General features: G+C 34.3%; 3 protein-coding genes across 5 annotated transcripts in view; 1 reads left to right on the forward strand and 2 right to left on the reverse strand.

Annotated features, from left to right (window-relative positions):
* LOC117124508 (derlin-2-like) overlaps positions 1–3,824 on the reverse strand; it is a 9,328-nt gene extending 5,504 nt beyond the window's left edge. The window contains exons 1-5 of one of the 3 annotated variants that reach the window (XM_033270737.1): positions 3,692–3,824; positions 2,122–2,261; positions 1,679–1,837; positions 901–966; positions 176–343 (exon numbers count right to left, since the gene is read on the reverse strand). In XM_033270737.1, the coding sequence (XP_033126628.1) occupies positions 176–343; positions 901–966; positions 1,679–1,771 (327 nt within the window). In that variant the 5' untranslated portion in view covers positions 1,772–1,837; positions 2,122–2,261; positions 3,692–3,824. Of the gene's footprint in view, positions 1–175; positions 344–900; positions 967–1,678; positions 1,838–2,121; positions 2,307–3,227; positions 3,601–3,691 lie in introns of those variants that run through there. The other 2 variants (XM_033270736.1, XM_033270738.1) reach the window with 2 other exon arrangements.
* A 225-nt stretch (positions 3,825–4,049) lies between these two features.
* LOC117124534 (sin3 histone deacetylase corepressor complex component SDS3-like) lies at positions 4,050–14,444 on the forward strand. Its single transcript, XM_033270789.1, has 9 exons — positions 4,050–4,294; positions 6,001–6,067; positions 8,143–8,290; positions 8,447–8,506; positions 9,566–9,662; positions 10,040–10,135; positions 11,859–11,926; positions 12,314–12,511; positions 13,430–14,444. The coding sequence occupies exons 1-9, from the start codon at positions 4,162–4,164 to the stop codon at positions 13,523–13,525; spliced, it is 963 nt and encodes a 320-aa protein (XP_033126680.1). The 5' UTR covers positions 4,050–4,161; the 3' UTR covers positions 13,526–14,444.
* A 526-nt stretch (positions 14,445–14,970) lies between these two features.
* LOC117124601 (THO complex subunit 5 homolog) lies at positions 14,971–22,723 on the reverse strand. Its single transcript, XM_033270896.1, has 13 exons — positions 22,494–22,723; positions 21,692–21,823; positions 20,932–21,146; positions 20,390–20,536; positions 19,922–20,036; positions 18,978–19,110; positions 18,506–18,624; positions 17,676–17,775; positions 17,448–17,547; positions 17,007–17,221; positions 16,578–16,879; positions 15,630–15,820; positions 14,971–15,475 (listed from the first exon to the last, which is right to left on the reverse strand). Exons 1-13 carry the CDS (start codon positions 22,626–22,628, stop codon positions 15,400–15,402), a joined length of 1,980 nt encoding a protein of 659 aa, XP_033126787.1. The 5' UTR covers positions 22,629–22,723; the 3' UTR covers positions 14,971–15,399.
* Between the last annotated feature and the right edge of the window lie 1,625 nt (positions 22,724–24,348).

The raw sequence follows: 24,348 nt of genomic DNA on the forward strand, positions 1-24,348 counted from the left end.
CGCGGCTTGGGTAAGTTTCCTGTCAGGTAAACTTCCTGTGCTGTTCGCACTGGACTAATTATGGTAAAACTAGCCAACGTGTTGGTTAGTTTTACCAAAAAAAGTCCAGTGCGATTGTGGCTTAAGTGCCACACTACCCAGTGCTAACAATGTAAACAAAACTTAAAAAGGATACAATGGTTAAGATTCCACCGAAAAGAAACATAACAAAGAAATCTGCAGTGCGCCCTCTAAACGACCCCTCTTCTAATAATCGGCAATACCGGTAGGTAAACAAAACATTGAAAAAGAAATGAAATCCGAAGTTTCCAAAATATAGAAAGGTTGTCGCTAACCTCCATATCTACATAGTGTATAAACAAAAAAAAAACTTTTTAATGTTGTGACAAGGAAACAAACAAGCTACTATTCAATTACTATGCTACATAATTATTCAAAAGTTTTATTTAATTACTATAATAATGTTATTTATTATCATTATTCCTATTTGATATGACAATATCTATATTTAAATACTGTAAATACATAAGTACATGAATACAATTTATTAAATTAATTATATAATATATACTACACATATCAAGTATATTACTTAGAGATTATTTACTGTACTCATTCAAATGCATGAATAATAGAATACTGGTAAGACTAATTAAGGAATTCAACATACAAACTCTGATCATAAAACAATAAATGAATGAATACATTTTATAAAGTAGCTAATATTTAACTATAGTTTATGTGAGAAGTTAAAGATGTTTAATATTATACGACATGATTCTCCCTGACGCAGACCTATCACGTCTAGGTTTAACTCACAGACCCAAAATGACAACATATAGCATTGGGCTGTGTCGAATGATGCTGTCTGAGTTGGCTTTAAAAAACACATTATCATACCTGGAATTGTTTGAATATCAAATCTGGATTGAAATATAGCTGGAAAGGAGAAACTATTTCCAATTGCTGCAAGTAAAAAAAAAATACTTTTCACATTATGAAAAATAAATAATATAAATTTAGCACTAAATGCAGAAATTGAATGGACTATCATCTTGCGCACTACAAGATATGGTGATGCTTTATTAAAGGCATATGTACAACTTCATTCTTAAAACAATGAACATCATCAGCATGGACTGCCCTTAAATTTTGTATTACTTTTAATTATATAAAAGTGAAGAACTTTCAAGACCAACTTTCAGGGGCAGATCGAGATAATTATCTGGGTACGGGCCATGCAACGTGCAAAACTCCGAGTCTGAGGATGTTGAGATTTTTGTTTGGGAATGCTTGACCATAGACACTTCATTAATTCAAAATTAGCTGGTCTTGGAGTACCGTGCTCCCTTCTTTCTCCTTTCTTTTCTTCCTTCTTTTTTCTCACATTTTTTTTTATTTGGGTGGGGAGAGGGGGAAGGGGCTATCCTTATTGCTTCCCATTGGATCTTCCCCTGACTTTTGAATCTATTTATTATAGGATTTTTATTGGCAATTGATGTCAGTTTTATCAGTTGTAAAAAGAAGATATTAAAAGTGTTTTGGGAACAATAGGACATTATGCTTGTGTTTATAAGAAGTACATGGTGAGGAAAAAAGTGAGACTGGGGTTGTGTATAAAAGTTGACCAATCAGTGGTTTTTATAGCTTTCATTTTTTAAAATGAGTTAAAACTTACAACAGCTAGTGTTGTTATAATACATCCGCATGTATACAACTTAGTAACAGGTGGAATTTGTAAAAACTCATCTTGCAGGGGTCTGTATGCCATTATGCTCTACGTAGTAACAAAGTGATAACCAACTGCAAACCACTACAATCCTATCTTCAAGAAACTCTGAAAAAAAAAAACAACAGAAAATTAATAATGAAACCTCATATTACAAATATCTGGTAGCAGAAGGCATAGGGGAAAAAAAACTACAAAACAAAATAGTAAATGCCCAGCTTGTAGAGCATATTGTGTGTATGTTTGTCTTTTGAAAGGGATTGGAAATGCATTAACAGACTACAGGCATTTACAGAATAACTCTCTTGTTTTCAATAAGTTAATCTGAATGTTAGAATTGGAGATTATAAATTAGAACATCAGTTTAAACATTGTAAACAAATATATCTCACCTTAACAACAGAAAAGTATCACATGAATGAAGAAAATTCTTGAAATAGATGATTATGAATTCCACAGAGGCCTTGTTCACAAGATGTGCTATATAAAAGCTGGCATATTATAATCACATCCACTTTTGTTTACCATCGATCTAGGCAATAAAATCCAAATGATATTGGTGTATTGTTAAGGTTGTCTGTTAAAAAAAGCATAATTAGAACAGCATTATAATGTACTGTATTTGTGTCTACATAAGTTGCTTTCAAGATAATTAGGAAGGAATTAAAAGTCGGAAATAAGACACCCACTAACCAATTCAGAAAAAGATATGCGATGAATTACCATTATATTCTCACGTATAAGACGAGGCTTAAAATATCAAATTACGATTGAAAAAACAGGGGGTCGTCTTATATGCGCAACGCATACAAATTTTTGATTTTTAAATCATTTTTGCCGTATGTGTGGTCGTCTGTAACACATGAATTTACTACTGAAACAAAGCTACTAACTGTTAATAGGAATAAATGCAAATTATGCAGGAAATAACATTTCAAAGCCTGTAAAATGGTATTATTTGGAAGATTAGCAGTACATTTGGCTCTGTTTTTAGCCAGCTAGATGCAGTATCAAGACCGTAAAAAGCAGCAGAAAAGTAGGAATACCCATGATGAAATAGGGCGGTCATTTTACAGTATACATCCCACATACAAAAATCGTCCAAGAGTCTTTTCAAACTTGGGCCTGGGGTGGGGGTGGGGTCGTCTTATACGTGGATTGCCATATATACTAGTATATACGCCAAAATAAAGAAGTATCCTAAGAATACAGTAGATGTTACAAGCTTTCATTTTCTCATTCGAGAACCAATCTGCTGAGAAAAAAAAAATTTCTTTCTGTATGACGTCACCAGTTTATCCCTAGTTTTAGATAAGTAACAAAGCAGTTTGTTTCCCTGGTCATTGGGTATTAATATTATATTTTTTTTTTCATATCTTATTATGTAATTGTAGATCTGCATTCAGACGAAAATGAAAGGGCATAACATATCAAATTTACACACAAAAAAAAAGTGATAAAAGAAATGGCTACTCATACAGTATTAATAATACTGTACCCTGGAGCTTTCGATTTGTGTGACAATGTAACCCCAGAATAGATACACTCATCCGTGACCTTTCTGCATTCTCTGCACAATGCAGATTTCGGGCCAAACTGCATCCCAGAATTCAGGCAACAAGAATTGTACGTTCTCGCAGCACACCTTTAAATCAAGGCGCCACTCGAGTTTGTTTGTTTCCTGTAGTTTCTCCACTCCGTAAAATATTACTCGGCTTGCAGGACTCCGGACGTTCCATCAATTTTGAATGCAAACTACACGAAGAGCTCATTCTGGCCTGGGCCCCTAGGGCCGCGGCCTATAGGCCTAGGGGTAGGGGCCTTAGTTCTTTGCCCGAATACGTTTTGCAGAGAACTCTGGACGGTCACGAATGAGTGAATCCATTCTTCTAGGCTAGCCTAAGCCTTCGCACAAATCCAAGTTCCCTATCTTTGTTTTGGTAGTGAAGCTGCCCAACATACTTTCTATTTTTTATTTTCAATTGTCCTCTTAATCTCAAAGATGAAGATAACCTAGTGATTTCCAGATGTTAAAAAAATACAGAAATCCTAATGCAGAGTGTCTTTAGTGTCTTCGTCATGGTTTGGTGAGCACGACCCTATAGAATTTTGTTGATTATTATTTTATAAGTAATCATTTATTTATTTACCTCAAATTTGTCATATAAATAAATTAATATTAAAAGCTTGTTAGAATTTTAAATGTATATATTTGAGTATTTACAATTTATTAAGCTAGGCTAAGGCTTAGGCTATACATTTGATGGTAATAATATTTTGTTCGTGTGTCGTGTGTATGTATGTCACCGAGGGTCAAACATCGCTCTCAAAACCAACACCTGACAACAAATAATTTGTGATCAACTGGGGAGCAGGCTGTATTTTACGACGAGGAGTTATTTCCTTTTTTTTAATATATTTTTGCGTCTGATATGGCTTCAAGTCAAGCAGCAAATGCAAGCACCAAATCTGGTGCCATAGATGAATATGAATTTGTATTAAGTGACGAGGAAGAAGAGGATGATGAAGATAGCAGAATGTTCACCCCTCGTGATTCCGATGAGGGTAGGTACCGCTCTGAATACAAGCACGCACGCAGATCATGAAAAAGCGCCTCCCTACTAGGAGGCCTAGGCTAGGCCTAGGTAAACATAAAATAATATAATGGTAATGGCAGTGTATTTATAGAGGACATATTATGTTGTTTCTTTGAATTTGATCATAATTTTCAGAAAGTATAATTTCTTTTAAAATATGCTTTTTTTAGCTTGTTTTTATGTATCATCATGAATGTCTCAATGTACTGACATGTGTCAGGCCTATAATAATATATGACGACTGCGTGTACCCCTTGCCGGGCCTTGTTTAGGCGTAGAAGGAATAGCATTTTTAGCATAAGTACTGATGTGAGGGCGCATTTTAGAAAATCCTAACCTTATCTTGGCTGGAAAAGTGATGAGGGAGGGGTGGGGAGGCTTTTTTTTTAAATTTTTTATTTTGCTAAAGCCAGACAATTGGGCTTAGTGTAGTATATAGAGTACTACAGTGTTACGTCACGATACCATGTGATACTACTCCATTGCTATCGTTGCAAAATGCGTTCAACCCGACGCCATTTTCGTCAATTAACAAACCAGTGATCCCAATTTCTAACATAATTATTAAGATGTTGTATCTTACTTTTTCTTTGTAAATTTTAATTGATTAAATGTGTGTTCAATAACTAATAATGCGAGCTTTTGTGTTTTTAGTACATTTTGATGGTAAAATATTAGATTTTAAGATGCCTATTCCAGAAAGCCTATGCAGTCATTCAGGCGTAATGAGCGGTAACCTACATCTGTTGACAACAGAGAGCGCCACCTGGCGTCGTGACGACACGACTGTGGTACTCTATAGAGTAGACCTACAGTACCCTCTTGCCAGCCAAGGGCAGACTAAACAAACTTAAATCCACCCAATCACCGTGACCTAGGCTAGTGATGATGAGAGATTCATTCCACTGTAGGGCAGACGATTGGTGGTGCAGTTTTTTTAAGTGCAGCACACGGTGTTCGTCTTTCATCGATCCTGATGCTAGACTGAGACTGCTGTGACCGAGACAGACTGTACATCCTTATTTTACATCATCATTGATATACCATACACAATGTAATTATAGTCCTTACATAATTTTTGTAAGATTTTGTAATTTTCCCCTATGGGTACTGTACTGTATATATTCCAACAGTACTATTTGAATGTCCTATGTTTTGAATACAAGTCAATAATTTTGGGACACTCTTTTATCCAGTGGTATTGCTACGGGGAGAAAAATCACAATTCGTGTATTTTCATAATTGTTTTTAACAAACTTATTCTACAGTATACCAGTAACTTAATCTAAATACATAGTCTTTTGTTAATAACCAAAATTAGCTCATTAAAATATCATTGATTTTATTTGTATTAATGTATAAATATTTTTTGCAAATTATATCATATCTTGATTCATGAATAATAGATATGATAAATCTTTTTCAAATGAGTTGATTGCAGGAAAGGAAGGCACTGCACACTTACTCTATGGACAACCCTTAAATTAACAATTAGGCACCTCACCTAACATCTTAGACTTTTCTCTAGTTATAGGGCTAGCTCCTGTGACAGGCATAGCTAAGATTGAAAAGGAGCAGAGTAAAGTCTGAGAAATGCATTCGCTATTCTATCAGAGAAAAAAAAGCCAGTGTAGATGTTACATATTATCATTGGGCTATTTCATTATTTTTTAGATACCGAAGATGCGAGTGAGACAGATGCAGCAAAACTTGAAGAAGAGTTCACAGAAATGAAAGAGCAGTAAGTATAGTGACATATCTGAACATAATTCTGAGTAAATGTGGAAATTTGAGAAAGGATACGTAAACGAAAGAAAAGAAATGATAAGGAAAATAAGGTACTGTACATAAGTAAATGTAAACAGGAAACAAAACAAATAAGAAAACTGAAATAAAATGAATGGAAAAGGAAATGGAATTAGGAGGTAATCGGAATTAAAATTAGGTTGATTTTAATAACTGAATAAGAAATTAATACAAAATGATTCATAAAATATGATGCATAAAACTTACACTTATTATAAATCTGCATTATTTTTTTTTATCTTGTTTTTGTTTATTTATTTATTTTTATTTATTTTATTCTGGCTTATTCCTTTAAATGTGAAGTGCATAGAGGCTTTATGCATTATTCTTTATATTAAATATTATTATTAAAGCCCCATTCCAGTTATGCTGTCAAGCGTCCGAGGTAGGCAGGGTAATTTTTTCGCAAACCCGCCAAATTCATTTTTTATCTCGCCCATCAATGACATAAACTTTTTAATTCATCCCACAATTAATTAAATAAAAGCATTAATTATTCTGATTTACTGAAATGTTGAGGTCGCTGATACGATTGTGAGTAATAGATAAAGTGCGCCCTTTCTCTAATGAGATTAGTTTTTGTACCTCACATCTCGCACACTGATCGATCAAGTCAGCCTGAGATAAGTTGTTTGTCAAAATCTCAGTCAGAATCATTTTTTAACAAGTTTGAAATAATTCCAATAAAATATTGTATTACACAAGTATTAGACAAAAGCATTATTAATTAATCTGACTTACTGAAATGTTTGCTGATACGATTGTGAGCAATAGATGAAGTGCGCCCACTCTAATGAGATTAGTTTTGGTACCTCGCATCTCCCACAGTGTGATCGATCGAGTCGGCCTGAGATAAGTTTGTTTAATTGTCAAAATCTCGGAATAATTTTTTAGATTTTGACAATAAAGTTTGAAATAATTCCCATAAAATATTGTATTATACAAGTGTCAACACTAGCAACGAAAAATTTCATGTCGACCGTTTTTTTTATCTTTGATAACAGAACCTAAATCGAGGTAAGGATAGGCCTAGCCTAGCCATGTTGATAGGCTAATGACTCCGGCACCTACTATTACTCTCAAAATCAAACTTTCATTCATGCACGTTTATTTTTTGTGTGTAACACCAAAAAAAAATCAAATTTGAGTCTTATTTTGCATTTTTTTCATGTTTAGGAATGTCTAAATTCAGTTCAAGCAATTAAATAATTTTTATGCTCAAGTTAATAATTTGTATTTGTATTGAAAATGTTCTATTAAGGAATGTAACATAGAATCAATTATGACCTCGCGTCATTTTTTGGAGTCACCATACTCATATTTTTAAAGTTTGTGTGTTACTGCCAAATATGCAAGTTATTTTCGAAATTATTTTTTATGATTTTTTTTTTTTATTTCAAGTGACAATATATACTGTTCATGTGTACTTTAATAGTAATAAATAATATCCTAGATTTATAAGCCGGCTAATGTTGTAAAACCTTAAACATTGTACATACTGTAAACTAAAATTTAAAAGAAAACAAAAGGACCAATATTTCCTCTTCATTGTCTCTGTTGTCGTAATTTCTAAATAGCACTTTTCTTTTTAAACTGTAAGAGCAGTCTGTAGGATTCATTTCAAAAGTTTGTTTTTTTTTTTGCTATCATAGAGTATACTATAGTATATGCTATAGTTTGGAAGTCTCATATTTCCATGTGGAAATCCTTATTTACAGCAGTATATCTAGTAATTCATATTATTTACTATTCAGTTTACAGTTAAACTTGCCTAATTCGACTGTGCCTAAGTTGAATAATTTCAAAGTCGATCTTATTTTACATGCCAAATTGTGTTTTCCATTAATTAACAATCTGTAAGTCAAATTTTATTTAAGTTGAACAATATTTCAATGGCATTTTGGATTTGACTTAGGCAAGTTCAACTGTATATCATTATGTCTTATTTTTTATTGTAGAATCTACAAAGATAAACTAGTCTATATCATTATGTCTTATATATTACTGTAGAATCTACAAGGATAAACTAGCCTTGCTTAAGAAGCACTTTGCTCAAATAAATGACTGCACCCATCCAGAAATGAACAAAAAGCTGAAGAAGTTGGAACAATTGTACAAAGAGAGGCTTAGGTTTGCGGACAATATCAAGAACTATGAAGTGAGTTGCAAACTTATGTTAAGTATTCGAGGTATCTATAAAAACCCTTGATGTGTGAGTCACCAACTATCAGTCCAAGTTATCTTTTAGTGTGTAGTATTTATTTTATGCCATTTTATAAAATGCTCGTTACTGCTGTACTTGCTTTATTCCCAGATTGAGGCAGTAGAAAGGCAGTATATACGTGAGAAGAAACTATCAGCTAAAGAATTTGAGGTAATACTTAATAGAATATTGAAATGTAACATTAACCCAATTATGCTTAAATTATATTGACTGAGTAGAATTAAAAAGGAAATATTACCATCTATGATGGAAGACCAATTTTCTGGAGGAGGCATATTAATATGAAATAAGCTATAGAATTGCTCAGTGATTACTGTGCGTGTGCAATAGCTGCACGTATTACAATGATTTGTTAGAGTACGCGCACTGACATTCTTCGCACAGCTCTTTGCAGCTCTTCATGATACGAAAATGATCAATAAATTGATTGTGGTTAGTGAAGTGTAGTAATAGTTATTAGGTAAGCTTAATCTCCTGGTAGCCATTAGTTTAATAGATTAAAAAGTATTGTAAACATTTTAATGAATTATTGCCTTATTTTTCAGTTTTTTTTTATAAGTCAGTCACCTGGTTATCTCTTAACCATTATGCCTTTCTAGGCCTTGCTTAGGATGATAGGCTTCATTTGTGTTAACTAGCGCTGTAGAGCGAGACTTGTTAGGTTCGCTGTGTGCGTTCATATCTTGGCCTAGCAATGAAATATTCCCATCGCGATATACTGTAGTAAATCACCCCAGCTTTGAGATTTTTGCACGCAAGACGCAAAAAATTGGAGGCGCTATATAAAATTATTGATCAGTCGGCGATAGGAACATTCGGTGCAAATGATAGTGATGATGTCACCACTGACATAAAATAATATAGCTGCTATCGGGACACATATTGCTAGATTATTGTAGCTTAGCCAGAAATGTATGACTCCAGAGATGCTTAATATATCAGACCAACAAGCTTTTTCTTTGATGATTTTTCTACTTTATGAATGTAAATTGACTAAATAGTAAGAAATTATTGCATTCCATAACTCCAAACATGCTATGAAAAACAAAGGAATTGTTTTGAACACCCTATGGTAGCCATAATTGTCATGGTGATGCTGTCATTCAAATTATTTCCATTTTTCATATACAGTTGTAATTAGTGTAATATATTTTCATACTTATTGTTGACAATCTTAAATTTAAAAGTGTTGCTCTTTCTATTTTATAGATGCGCAAGATTGACCTAAAAGAAAACCTGTTGATGGACTTGGAGGATAAAAGAAGGATTGTTGACTTCGATAGGCAAGTAATGGAGCTGGGAGGAGGTGAGATATATATCAGCTGTTTAATATATTGCATATGCCTTGTATACTATATAGTAACTTTATATAGTGTAGGTTGAAAATAGCATGAGAATAGCATTAGCAGTTGTCTATTTCAGTCTATTTCATAATATTTATTTATATTTTATTGTGAAAGTTAAAAAGTGTATGGTACATGCATGGTTGCTTGTAACTGCAAGGAATAAGCGCTATAGAAGTAAGAAGTAAGAGTACCCCACCCCTTTTTCCTGAACAGAGGATGTTTAACATTGTATTTTGTATGCCATGACCAAGGGATAAAAATTGTTTTGTGGTCTATGGAAAAAGGCAAAATATAAATTAATATTATAACACTGAAAAATACTAACATTATTTTTCAGATTCCATGGAAGTAAAGACCATGATAACTCGCAAGTTGAGAAGACGACCCAACGACCCAACACCGCTACCTGAGAAGAGGCGTAAACAAACACCAGATATCCTTTACTAACCAACTGATAATTGTTTAAAGAATGTCACATATATATGTTATTTATGTACATCTTAGTTATATAACGTAATGTTGGTGATCATTGACACATGTACCTGAATATATGGTGTTTGAATTGCGCCCTCTCTAGCCTTAATCCCAATCTTGGCAAAATTGTATTTCTAATTAGTAAATTACTATCCTGTATTTAAAGAGACTACTTGGGTTGTAGCTGTAGAAAACTAAGGTGGGTGGTAGACATTTTAAGGGTGGTTAGGGGATAACATCGGTAAACTCTAAATAATAAGAGGGTAAGTGGGCAAGGGGTTAATAAAATTTGGGGGGTGGGAGGAGAGCCATGAAATTAGCTTAAGACTGGGTGGAAAAAACCCATTGTAGAACTGATTTTTCTAAGGTAGAAAAAAGTTGACGAAAAACTGGGAAAAAGTGAATGAGATACAGATATTTGAATATTTAGAAGCTGGGGTGAAAAGGTGTAAAAAAGGATGGTTATTCCCCCTTTTTCCACCAGTTTTTAAATATTCAAAAATCTGTATCTAATAAACCGTTCCCCAATTTTTCATCAACTTTTTTCTTTCAAACTGTTCTACAATATATCAAAAACTTGTTTTCTTTCCGGAGCCTGACTTTCAAGGCTTGATGGTCCCGCCCACCATTACTCCATCCCTAGTCTACAGTATTCAATATGGGATGGCAACAAATATGAGTATTGTAGTGGTATGCAAAGTGTCGACAGTGACCTTTATTATATTTTGCCTTCAAGACTTTTTTTACATCTTGTTTCGCAAATGAGGCATATTGTGGCAAAATGGCTTAGTTGTAACAAAAATTTTAATACAAATTATTGGTATTTTCAAATACCTGAGTATGTGATCTTTAAAATGAGGGGTCATTCATTCAAATTGGACATTTCAAGCCTAAGTTATTGGAAAGTGAAAGTACAGTACTCTTAGAGTCAAGATAAACATGATTTTGAGTAATTGCCTTTCAAAGTTATTTGTACATACATTGTTTAATAGAATGAACTATCAAAGGAACGTTAAATAAACAATTTGTTGACCATTTCCAGAACTAATACTTTGGGACATGATTAATAACACATTAAACTGTTGATCTATAGTGAAAAACAAATTGGGATTTTTAGGCAATTTTTTGAGCTCCCATATTTTATAGCTCATTTACTCAATACTGGACTGTGCGACAGCTTGACCATTTCGCCACGACATGCCTCAAATATCAGAGAAGAGCAGAACAAAATAAAAATATAATTTCTTATTAGGCAAATGGTTTTGCCAAAAACATACAAACGGAGAAGAAAATAAAAGGAAAATTTATTGTTGAATGTAAACAATGTAGTAATGGGATGGTTAAATGATTTAAATTTATATGATTAGGAAAAAATATATATATCTTATTTTTGGAGATTTCAAGACAGTGGTAGGGGTAATCAAAATAAAAGAAAACTTTTTTTCTGAAATTTCCATTTTTTGTGGCGGCGGGGTCTCTAATTGGCCAAAAAGAAATCATCATTATTGGTGGGTGGTGGGTTTGCTTAAACAATGTATAAAAAAAGTCTCGTCTGAGCAACAAAGCATGATACATAATTTTTCTCTTTTTTTTTTGCTAAAATACATAAGAAAATATTAATATTTTTTTTATAAATATGATTGTTCTGTGTATAACAGTAGTACTCCTTGACTTGTGAGTACCTCAGATTGATTTTCTATTGCACGAAGATGATATTGTAGATGATATCAAGATGATCAACAAATCATACGTAAGTGCTCCATTAAAAACATGACCAAGTCTCATTATGGGCAATGAGTGAAGTTATGGTCGTGAGAAAAAATCCTGTTGCCGTGACAAGATTTGATCCCTAGGATTGGAAGGCAAACATCTTAACCACCAAGTTATTCAACTTTACATATATTTAATCGTTAGTTGTAAATTGTAGGTACCTGGTGGGTTTGGAATTTTAGTGTACTGATTATTACTAGCTGCAACACTCCAACAAAGGGATGTTGAGTTTGCCATACAGGTAGGTGTTTAATCCAATGACCAGGGTATCAATGTGAAGTGCACATTGCCCTCTGGAAAACTGACACTACTATTGTATATTAAATGGCTCTGATTATATATATATATTTTTATATTCCTTCTGAAGGGGAAGATTATAAGCAGCAAAAAACCTGTATCAACATCAAGTTCAGACGGCATCTCAACTCCAAAGCATGACGTACGCATTGAAGATAGCAAGCTATTCTACGACAAGCGTTGGTTCCATCGCAATCAGTCTGTCTACATAGAGTCAAAGGATATGGGCAAGGTTGCAGCTGTCATCACCAGTATTGGCACCAATGAAGTAAGAAGTTAATTGTTTTATCCCTTAACTGCATTCGTCAGTCTGGCTCATCTCGCATTCATTCATATTACAGTAAAACGTCCATTTTATGAATAGTCGATTTTAATAATGGTCTTTCTCCCTGATGACATTATCATCAACCAGTTATTACCGTTAAAAAAATGCGATTGCGCACATTTTACAAAGTGATAATGTATATTTTTCTTAATAATTCTGGTATAATAATCACTATATTAATGTAATAAACCTAACCAGAACAAAGCGCACGTTTTCGATGAAAAGCAAGAGTGTTTGGGTCAGCAAATTGACATTGTGAATGCTAGATATGATCGCGAAATGCATGTAAACAACACAATTCGGCGATCTAACAACTAGAAAGAACACTTTAGAAAGGGCCATAAAACATAGAGATGCTTGAATAAGAGTTAAAATAATATTTTTTTTAAATGGAAGAATGCCAGCGATTAAAATAATTTGGTTTTTATCGAAGGTAAATTTGGCTAGGCTCTAGAGCGGTAGACGACGCTGCTGCTGCACTGTTGATTTGTGCTATGCCTGGTTGCCGTCAGCTTATCGGCGCTCAATGGCAGTGGGTAGCTAGGTATTGGAAACTGACACCCGATCAAGTTTATGAATTTTTCAATTTACAAACACCCCTTGGTACCAAGGGGTATGCAAAGTGGACGTTTTAACGTACATCCAATCATATCAGTCTGCTCATCTCATATCCAATCATATTGGTTTGTTCATCTCGCATCTATTATCTCACATCTTGCATAGTCTGCTCATCTCGTATCATATCGCAAAATCTGCTCATCTTACATCTATACAGATAGTACCTTTATTAATCATTAATTTGATGAAATTATATGTTGATTTCTTAGTTTGTAGTATTCATGTTTCTTTATTTCCATCCAGGTTTGGGTTCGCAAAACATCCGACAATCAGAAAATGCGTGTGTATGTAACACAGCTTCAGAAAGGCAAATACAAGATCCGTAAAAGATCCACATGACCAACCTCATCAATGTAAAGTGTAAATAGCCGTTTTAATCCGTTAAATTGACGAAGTAATGACTCTGAAAGATTTCATGACTTCGCTATCCTTTGTATTTTGCAACATTTAGACAAAATGTTAGAGACTTGCATTAAGGAAGGTCTGCTACATCACACCTGTGCGAGATTAGCATGTGTACTAGAGTGTCAACTGAAAAATCAGAACAGTCAGGAATATGCGCATGTACTACAAACACACGTTTTTGTTTTGTGGGTCAGGGATTAGCAAAAAGGTCCATTGTAGTGACTTTCCCCTGGGTTTAAATCATGACTAAAGTGATTTTGGTAAAAATACCTTGTAAAATCTTGGTGTAACAATATCCAGTGTAACATTTTGTCTTGTACGAATCGTTAATAGTCATCGTTGTATTGTCCTCATCAAACCTCGGTGTCTACGAATACAACTAACATTTGATGTTAATGTTTAATGAATTTTCGCGCTTTCTCAGTGCACCCAGTCTCTCAAATGATTGTCCTTTATTTTTAAACTTATTCTTGGATATTTAGGTAGGTAGCATTAGCTTTGATCTTTAAATTAGTAGTACTATGCACTAATTATGTTGCTGTAGTTGTGAGAAATGATCGATCGATTAGAAAAAAGTCTCAATTATAGTATTTCACAAGTTTTATTCAGCATTTTGTTCTGAGTAAAAAATATTCAAATTATATTTGCCAAGCCAGCACCACACTCATGATTTAAAAATTGCTACATTCCTATGAACTTGAGTGCTGGTTTAAACTAGTCACAGTATAGCCTTTGATAGTGATTGTGAGATGATATATTTGCACCAGAGCAATGCTGGTGAAGATTAAATATTGAATACTTGAAATACTGATGGCAGTATGACAGAAACATTAAATATTTATACTGTACTGTACTCTACTATCATCATGTTTTTTTTCACTGATTATTTCTTCGTGTGAATTTTATGGTTGAGTGAATGGTTAGAGCAATGGCAGCTAGTCTGGCAATATAGAAAAGTAACTAATGACTGTTGCGCCTCAACCTACAGCCATTAATCGGCGCTGGTTTGAACGGCACACTTGCTTATGGTTCTGGTGGTAGAACAAGTCTTCTCCGATAAGGACTATAAACCGTAGGCCCAGTGTACACTATAAAGAAACCCAGTACATCATTCGAGACAAGTGGCACCAGGTTACCGGGTAGCAAGACACGAAGGGACCCATAGGGGAGAAGAAAGTCAGTGATCGATCTAGACCATATATCCAAATGCTTTGCATCCATTGGATTTATAAGATTAACCATGTAATGTCCATGAGATGGATTTGACAACTTTCAGTCAGGTGTTTTGGTCAGACAACCATGTAGTGGTCAGAATAGCCAAACCTGTTTTTATATTGGGGAGTTCCAACATTTTTACAGCAGTGCAAATAGTAATAATCAAAACAAAAGAAAATTTGAAAATTTGAGTTTATTACAAGTAATAATGTCCCCTTATCTAATATAGAACATTGCCGCAACAAGGCCCCTATGTACTGAATATTGGAACACATGCTCAGCTCCCTTGGAAAGAATTTCATCCAAAGCTGGCAAAGGGGAGCCCCCTCCAGGCAGCAGCCAAAAAATAATTTAGATTAGCTATTAAAATGGCTAAAATTCTTCAAGGGACCCCGTTCCGCCACTGAGTAAGTTGCGGCACCAAGAAATTGGTGCTGGCATTTGGCATTGACGCATCAACTTGAATAGTGACATCGTTTGTTAAACACTGCCATCTTGATGTGTCTCGCAATAAACATGAAAACTACTGCATAAAAACGTTGATATTCATTCATCGCTAAGCTGTCGTCCATCACTTTACTATCACTCCTGCATTAACTGGTTTCCACTCTGAAGCAAAAGTAACCAAACTTATTCATATATTTGTATGGCTTTCTGCGGTCACGTCCCCTGAAAGTATACAAAAAATGAGAATTTAGTTTTATATTGTGTATTGTTTGGCTATGTAGATATTGTGGGTCACAGTAAGCTCTAACATAAAGTAAGGAACCTAAATGTTTGTAACCAGAGCATTTTGCTAAATGAGAAAACAATTTATTTTTACCTTGATAGTCTTGGAAACATTTTCTCCTTGGCAAATTCTACTGGTCCTTCCTTTCCTTTGACTGCTGATTCAGTCTCCAAGTATACATCCAGGCACATCAAAAGACGCTGCAGCTGATTGGATAGAATGAAGTTGTGTGACTTCTCTATACCAAGTTCTTTGTAGAAAACATTGACTTCACTTTCCATGTCCTGGAAAAAAAGAACAATTAAGCTTATTCGAGTGTTGGGGGTAAAATTTCAGGTTATGAGATAATACAATTAAAAAAAATCGAAATACAGTAGTTTGAAGACAACTTTTCATCCAAGGTAAAAAGTTTCTTTGGACATTCAATAAAATGGTCGAATGCATATTTTGGAGACCTCTATTCGCTTAATATAAACATAATGTAAAACACATCACTACAGCACAATGCTGTGCTCATGAGAGCAGCATAGCTCAGTCGGTGGAACTGGTGGTAGCCACCGTGGAGATTTCTTGGTCTCCAGTTCAATTCCCATAGCTGGTCTCCTATTTCAGCTAGAGGGCTGAAATGCAAGTTATGATTATGCACCGTCTTTCGCTGTTGGTCCTATGTGCATGTTAAAGAACGTATACACTCTTCGGAAAAGAGTAGGGGATTGTGTCCCGGTTTACTGCCCCATTACCTGCTGGAAATAAATCTTCTTCAGACTTTCGTGCGATATCCTTGGTGTACACACCAATTAATAATCTTCAACCTTTTAACACAAAGCTAGCCCTCTAACTCCGAGACCAACCCAAATTTAAGTCCCAAAGGTGGTCTCGAATTGGAGGGTGAACTGTATATATAAAAAAAAATATATAATATAGATAACTATATACATTTAGAGTAATAAAAATTACAATGAAGTAGAAATCTTGAAAAGCTTTTAATGTATATACAACAATAAAGAATGAATCTTGAAAATAATGCAAGAGTTAGCCTACCTTGATTGCATTGTTGTTCCCTGCACTCTGCTCCCCCTTCCAAGACAGCTTCAATATAAAGTAGGGTGTCTTTATCGGATAGTCTTGGTCTAGGATGACAGCTGCCTGCAGCCTAGCTGAGCCACGTTCTATCGTAGCCATGAAGAACACGTTGGATTCGGTCTGGAACTCCTTAAAATCCTGAGTGAATGGTAGAGTGCGAAAATCTTCGGTAGTAAGCGGCTTCCAGGAGACTAGCTTTGACGAAATCTTGGTTGGAAAGAGAGACTGGCAATCGCTGGGTACCGTGATGTTACGCCGCTCTAAAATAATTTTAAACATTTTAATGAAAATCCATCATGTGTTTGACTATTATTTGGAAATAACTTACAGTTTGTTACAGGATTGGATTTCTAAATTTCTATTAAGGTGGGCAACAAAATGACTTGCCTAATGCTGTAAGCTGTTTGTTCAAGGCCAGCCTAGCTGTAATCCTTCTCTTGAGGGCCGTGATTGTGGATTCAATGTAGCTAACACAAACAGATGAGGCTGGCTTCATCTCTCGCCGAACCCCTTCTTCTTCCAAGAAGTCAAGACCACATAGATGTTGCACCCACCTATACGGATGTCCGATCACACTGATGTATGAACTCAACGACTTTAGCCTGTAATAAATATACAAAAAGTATACAAAATCTGGTTTCATAAAAGACTGCATGCAGTGCACATCTGCTTAAAGCATTACAAAATGTTTTCTATCATCATGTGAAGACTTGTGTGTCAGGACCAAGGCGTGGCGTTGTGTTCTTCATAGAACGAACACATCAAGCCATTCAGTTAGAGCAAGTTTTAAAATTGTCACACAATAATACTATGCTAAAAATAGCTTACCTTGAATTAGCAGGTGTAATATTACACTTGAGGTCGATCAGTACAGTTGCAATTTGTAAAATGGATAAGTAACTGAAGGTAAGGGTCAATATAACATCATCTAATAAAAGAAGTATTATATAATCAATAATCATCACAATTCTTTTTGTATTATTAAATACACTCATTGGGATTCAGTTGAGTATAGTTCAGTTGTCTGGACTAGCAGTTTACTGGATTACCATTTACCTTTACATTTGATTGTCATGACAACAGCAAGTGGATGCTTCTTCAGTGTTTTTTGTCTCCTTTCTTCCATCTTGTTGCCAGCTGTTTTTCTCCTCCTCTTCTGTTGGTGAAAAAGAAAATCAAAAAAAGAAAAATTAAAAACTGTACGCAACAATTCTAACAATCTATGATTGAAAGAGGATAAGATGCTTACAAAAGGTTGGTAATCAAAAGCTTCAGACAATACCCTGTTATTGTCATATACCCCCTTATTTTCACACACCCCCTCCCACACTGTTGTATTTTGAAATAAATTATTGTTTTGTTCTTTTTCTTGTATTGGACTGCTGACTTGGTAATTTTGAAGTAAAGAGCTCACAAAACCCCAGGGATAGGCATGTGCATGCTAATGTTGATATGGTTGATTGATTATTACTTTTGGCAAACCTCTCTTCCTCCCCCGCCCCCAGACTTCTAATCTAGTATCCCAATAAATCACCTAAATAGTGGACACATGTTTTCATAATGCGCCGGTATCCACAAGGTGCGCTCACAGTACCAGAATCAAGCAAAACATAAGAAACAGAAAAGATATGAAAGAAAACAAAAACAAGAAAAAATTACTAGGAGAAAAGCTGATGTTTCTTTAATCTGGACTTGAACATGGTAATACTTTCTGCAGATTCGATTCGTGTGGGCAGTAAATACCAGACATTTGGAGCAGAGTGAAAAATGACTGATTTACCTATAGTTATCCTTGACATAGTGTTCTATTAGAATGAGGTAACAACCCTTTATGTGATTTTGTCAATTTTGTAAATTAATTCCTAAATTGATTTTTGAAAAATTACCGATTTGGAGGCTGCCTCCTCATTGTCCGAGTCACTATCGTAGTCTAATTCGGGAGTAGTGGTTTCTTGTGAAAGTGCTCCTTCTGTATCGCCCACAATCTTCAAAGATATTGATTCATCTGAAAAAAAAAAAGCTAATGATCATTATACAGTATATTTAATACACTATATTACTCAGAAAAAAAAAGGATAATACATACATCAACTTTTCTAGTAACTATTTATAAATCAATGATTTTCTTTTTCTAATTCAAACAATTTAATTCTTGTTTAATAAAATAGGAACTATGTCCATTTGTTTACATTTCTCAGCATGGATTCTTCTATGCCATTTTTGTTGACTGTGTATAAATTCTTTTTATATAGTTTCTTTTTATATAATTTAGTTCATTAGTTTCATCTAATGGTAACTAGCATCTATTCCTGCACATAGATAAAGTTCTGTTAAATGTGCCAATTGTAGACTTCTTACCGCATGCTTCATGATAAGCATTAGCCTGAACATAGAGAATATACAAAGGCCTTGGTAAGAGTTTGGCTATCCGATGTTGAGAACGAATGCATTCCAGAGGCATGGCCAGGTATTCTTGTACAGGTACTGTAGACTATAAAGCATAACTTCATTGTTATTAATAATGACAACAAACACAAAAATAATTAATAATAATAATAATAATAACAGTAACCATATCATTTCCTTATACACATTTATATCAATTGCTTTATTTATAAGGCACCGTTTTAACACTCATTGCTCCGACGGTCAATATCAACCCAAATGATGGATCTGGGCGAAGATTATTTTTATTGTTTTTTCGTATAATTTTTTTGGTTCAAACATGAGACTAAAATAAACTAAACGCCCATCAACATCAAGTTATTTCATTTATTTATGAGGGCCCCTAAATATCAGCCGACACTTAAAGGGTCACCCTCTATAAATATGGTTAAAAAAAAAACATCTTTCGATACTTCATCATCTAACATGTTTTATCACATCTTCACTGTGACCATAAACCTGACCTAAAAAAACAGATCACTCAAGAAATACAGCAAGTTTACTGTGAAGGTATTAGAGCTGAGCAGTTGGCTGAGAGGTAATGTAATTAATAGCCCTCACATTGAGAGTTAGGCAATATAAGGAACATGTATGTATCCGTACGTAAGTATCCGTTACATATTGTAGTTACTTTGGGGGGGGGGGCTGCACTGCAGCTGCCACAGGTTGCTAGCCCAGCCCACGTTTTCCAATTTCATGTTGGATAAGGATAAAATAAATTATAACATATTATTATTATATTATTCTATTATTATTATTATTATTATTATTATTATTATTATTATTATTATTATTATATTAATATTATTAAGCCAACATGAGTTCACCAATCCCATAGCATGACTGTGATTACAAACCTGTAAGATTGTATTAAGCATTGGCTGTAGACTGTCAAGGTACTCTTTTTTCTGCTCAATTTCTTTCACAATCACATTCTTTTTCTCCTGGAATTCCTTGTATTTCTCAGACAAACTAGAATGTAGGTAAATAAATGCACACAAACATCAATCTAATAAATATTATTTATCTATTTTTATTAGTAAGCTGAACCCAAAATTTGAAATCTTTATTAATTTATCCTCCATAATATAAAGTATTTATCAATTCTAATACTGAACTTTTCACATCGCATTCTTACGGCCACTATGATAGGACCTCAAGAGAGGACCCTAAAAGGTACCCTCTATGAAAAAAATATTGTAAAAAACATGTTTTTTGACAAATCAATTTTGGCAAAGTGAGAAAACAAAATTTCCTCTGATGAACTATAAAAAAAGTCAAGAAAGTATAGAAAATGTATTGCCTAAAGAATGTTGTTACCATACCTCTTTCTCTGCTCTAATTCCCAGTCTAATCGTGCTAGTCTTTGTTGATGGGAATCCGCTTTGGTAATACATGGCTTGGAGATATCTTCTGGAGCTTCCTGATAAAAATCATTCAAGTTCACTAGATCAATGTCTTCATCTGTAGATCTAAAGATGAATAAAAATGTGTCATTCATTCAAAAGAATAATATAATAAATTACAACAAAACACTTCCCATCTCAATTACAGTAAAGCTTTTATTTTTACCGTACTTCCTCAGGTACAATTTTTTGTACCAGCATTTCCTCAGGCAAAACCCCCAGGTATAATTTGAATAAGTAGCTTAGCTGACTTTTACAAGATACTGTTAGAAAAACATATCAAATATTGGCTTTGAATTAGGCATGCAGTGCTGAAAAATTGCTTTTAATTAAAAAGGGTGTACCCGTGTATAAGTCCCCCACCCCCCACCCACAAAAAAATTGGTCCAATTTTGTATTTAAGGGGGTAGGCTTATACCAGAGAAACTATGGTGACTGTCCTTTTAATATCAATGTCTTACTTGAATTCCAAACATTTAGTGACCTCCTTCTGGAGGTGCATGACCTCGTAGAGGAGGTTCTGAAGTTGAAGGTGAAAGCTATCAACTTTCTCTTTGGCTTCCTCGGTAGAATCTCTTGCCTTCTTGTTACGGATGTGTGCTAACCGATTTAGCTTCTTCAAGGCAATAAAATGTAAGACAGCCTCCATCCGTTTAGCTGTTATCTTTTCAGTTACCTGTTAAAAATGCAATAAAAAAAGTATTTTTAATGGTGTCTGTTCATGTAAAGAAAATTGTAAGAATGCAATCAAAACATTTAATTACTCATTTAAAAGCATAAAAGAGAATATCCAAATAGACATAGATTAAAACCAATCTGTTTTTTGGTTTTTTTTTTTGCTGATTAGAAGATCTTTTACTATAAACATCCTTAAATTAATTGCCAGACAGTGTAAGGGTCTATATCGAGAAAAAAAGATATCATGCATCTGATAATTGTAAGTATACTCCTTACATTTAGTATTTGTAATAAGAAATATACAGTAATTTAACAATTATTATTTCAACAGAATAACCTTTGCTTTAGACTGTTTCACCTGGATTTCTCTTACAAACAAAATATGTAATCATTTTAATTAATTAATCAATATCAATCAATAGTGACGGCATTTGTAGCGTTCAAATGGTAATTAAATTGACTATTTCTATGGTTTGGTTAAGATTTAAAGATAAAATGAGTGTTATAATTATTTCTTTTAGCAGAATTTTTAAAGATATTTACATCTGCAGCACTTCCAGTCTTCATTTCATATACGTCCTTCATAATGTTGCGTAGATCTTGGCAAGTGGACTTGAAAAATTCCAAATCTTTCTGAGAATCACGCAGTTCTACCTCCATTTCTTCACTATGTACCTGAGATTGGGTGGAAGAATAATGACTTTGAACAAATAGGCCTACAGGTTAGTTAGAGCAGTCTAGGCTACTCCAAAACTTCTTATTTATTCAGAAACCCCCCTCTCCCGTCGGCCACCAAATCTTAGCCATACCATACTGTAAAGTTTTCTAATTGCGCAGAGGATACCTAAAAAATCGGCCCAAATTTTTGCGGAAAATCCCTAGAAAATAGGTGTGCAGAATCGTAATTGCTGCATAATTGCATTGTATATTAAGATTTGGTCAAAACCTAATTTTCATCAAAAAATCTGCGCAGGAATATTCCCTTATTTTCCAAAATAGGCCTAGGCCTAGGCCTATATAGGCCTACCTACACTGACGGATTTCTAGTGAAGGTAGGCCTAGGCCCTAGGCCAAATTTCTGTGCGGACAGAGTATACTCCTCGTGCAGGCATTACACTACAGTCTGGAATTTTTGCAGGCCTTAGCTTATACAGGCCTGTCACCTAGACTAGGCTAATCCCTGCGTCTCCACCCCCCACGACCAACTACTAGCCAAGGCCTCACACTTGCCTACGCCGCCTTGCCAAGCTAGGCCTAGCCTAGTCTTCCTCTCACTCAGTCTGATAGATAGATTTATTAGTACATACAGACAGGCCTACCTAGCTTAGCCTAGCCTAGGCCCTACCTGTTGTTGGTTTTGACTATGGTCACTTGATCGTTTAATCTTCTTGGATTCCTTCGAAGAACCAGAAATGACAACAGATCGAGTACTTCCATTGCTTGACTCTACAATTCTTCTTTTTTTCTTTTCTGAAGACATGATTATTATGAAAAAACAACAGCAAACGAACAGATAACGAAAAGATAAAAACACCACAATGATGGCGCGCCGAGAGCGGCAGAATGAAAGGGCACCTCTCTGCGGTACATAATACCTATTATAGATATGGGCAACCATTAGGGCCAAATAAACCAACTTTGCCATAAGGACAAATCCATCGGACGCAAACCTAAAAAATCGTGTTTTTTTTTTCATTTTTTGTTTCTTTGACATTATTATTTTTCAAAATTATAAAGAAAATAATAGATATTTTTTTTTTTAATTCAAATTTAAGTTTGAGAGTATTGCACATCATTTCCAGCCACCGTACCTAGAGGTGACACAATCATAAATTTTCTTACTTCAGCCCCAACCATAGTGGCTGGCCTGAGGTGGTTTATAGCCTTCAATTTTTGAAAATCCCTCTCCCGGCAATGGGCCCATCTATTTCGAATTAGTAGATCCACCACTACAACGAAGTGCGTAAAATTAAACTTTCCTTTTCACTAAACTAAGGGTGCGACACAAACTGTATGTGTGTAAATAACCTGTGCTATGTTGTTTATTGTTTATATTTTCACCTACAGACTAGACACAAACTGTTCATGCTAATAAGGCCTTAAAAAATTAATTGTTTGTTTGCCCCTTCTTTTTTTTAAATTGATAAAAAGGGGCGGGTGGAAGAAGTTTTTTTTTTCTCATCAGATGGAATAAAAATAACCGACAGAGAATGGCAATATTATCTTACATTAGACAACAACTTTAGACAACAAATGTGTAGGGCATCTGGCAAAATATGAAGATAAATTCACTCACATTTTTATTTGTAAAGAAAAAAGCTAAAACAAAAAAATCTTTTTAAAGTTTTTTTTTTTTGTTTTTCCGCACCTACTTTTTTCAGTGAGTTAGGGGCGGGTGGAGGAGGGCAAACAAACAAATTTTTTGGCCTCTAACCAGGTTATTAATTAAGTTAACAAAAAAATAAATAAATTGAACGTTCAAAATGATTTAGCTAAATATATATATAAAAAAATATTTAAAATTTCGATACCTTGATAGTCAGATTTACGTGTCACTTCAAACGCGTTTTTCTCAAACGTTGTTTTGATCGAAAATGAGGTGTGTATCTTTCTTCGTGTTGTGTGGTAAAAATACTGCGCGCATAAAAAGTCTATCTATGTAATGATGGCAGTTGTCTATTTTGGCCCTACTGGCCATCCAGACCTACACACTCGTCTCTCGAGTGTGTAGGTCTGATATCTGATATCTTAGCTATATAGATGAGTGCTCTCACCACCACTATAGTATGAATGATGATGACGATAATGACGATAATGATGATGATGTATGATGATATGATGGTGATATATTTATAATTGTTATTGGCTTTTCAAGTTTGAATTCAAATTTGAAATAATCAGGAAGTTGTAATAGTGTTGTCACGATAATTACTCCCTGTTATAATGTGCGCATATATAAATAATTTCTTATACAAGTACATGTATTGTGCACTTTTTATGCATTTTTTATTTGTATTTCTCTTTACCTTGGTGGGGATATTTTTTGCAATGTTGGACACTCTACAAACTTTTATATATAAATTGAAACTACATTTTATCGCAGTCAACAATTAATATCTTTATAGGCCTTTTTTAAAATAAATAAATAAATCTAAATATATTTTAGTACCTAGTTTTATTTGTCTATTTAATTTAATTTT

This window comes from Anneissia japonica, unplaced genomic scaffold (genome assembly GCF_011630105.1).
Source record: "Anneissia japonica isolate Jap-2015-1 unplaced genomic scaffold, ASM1163010v1 scaffold287833_len2544123_cov190, whole genome shotgun sequence".
Taxonomy (NCBI): domain Eukaryota; kingdom Metazoa; phylum Echinodermata; class Crinoidea; order Comatulida; family Comatulidae; genus Anneissia; species Anneissia japonica.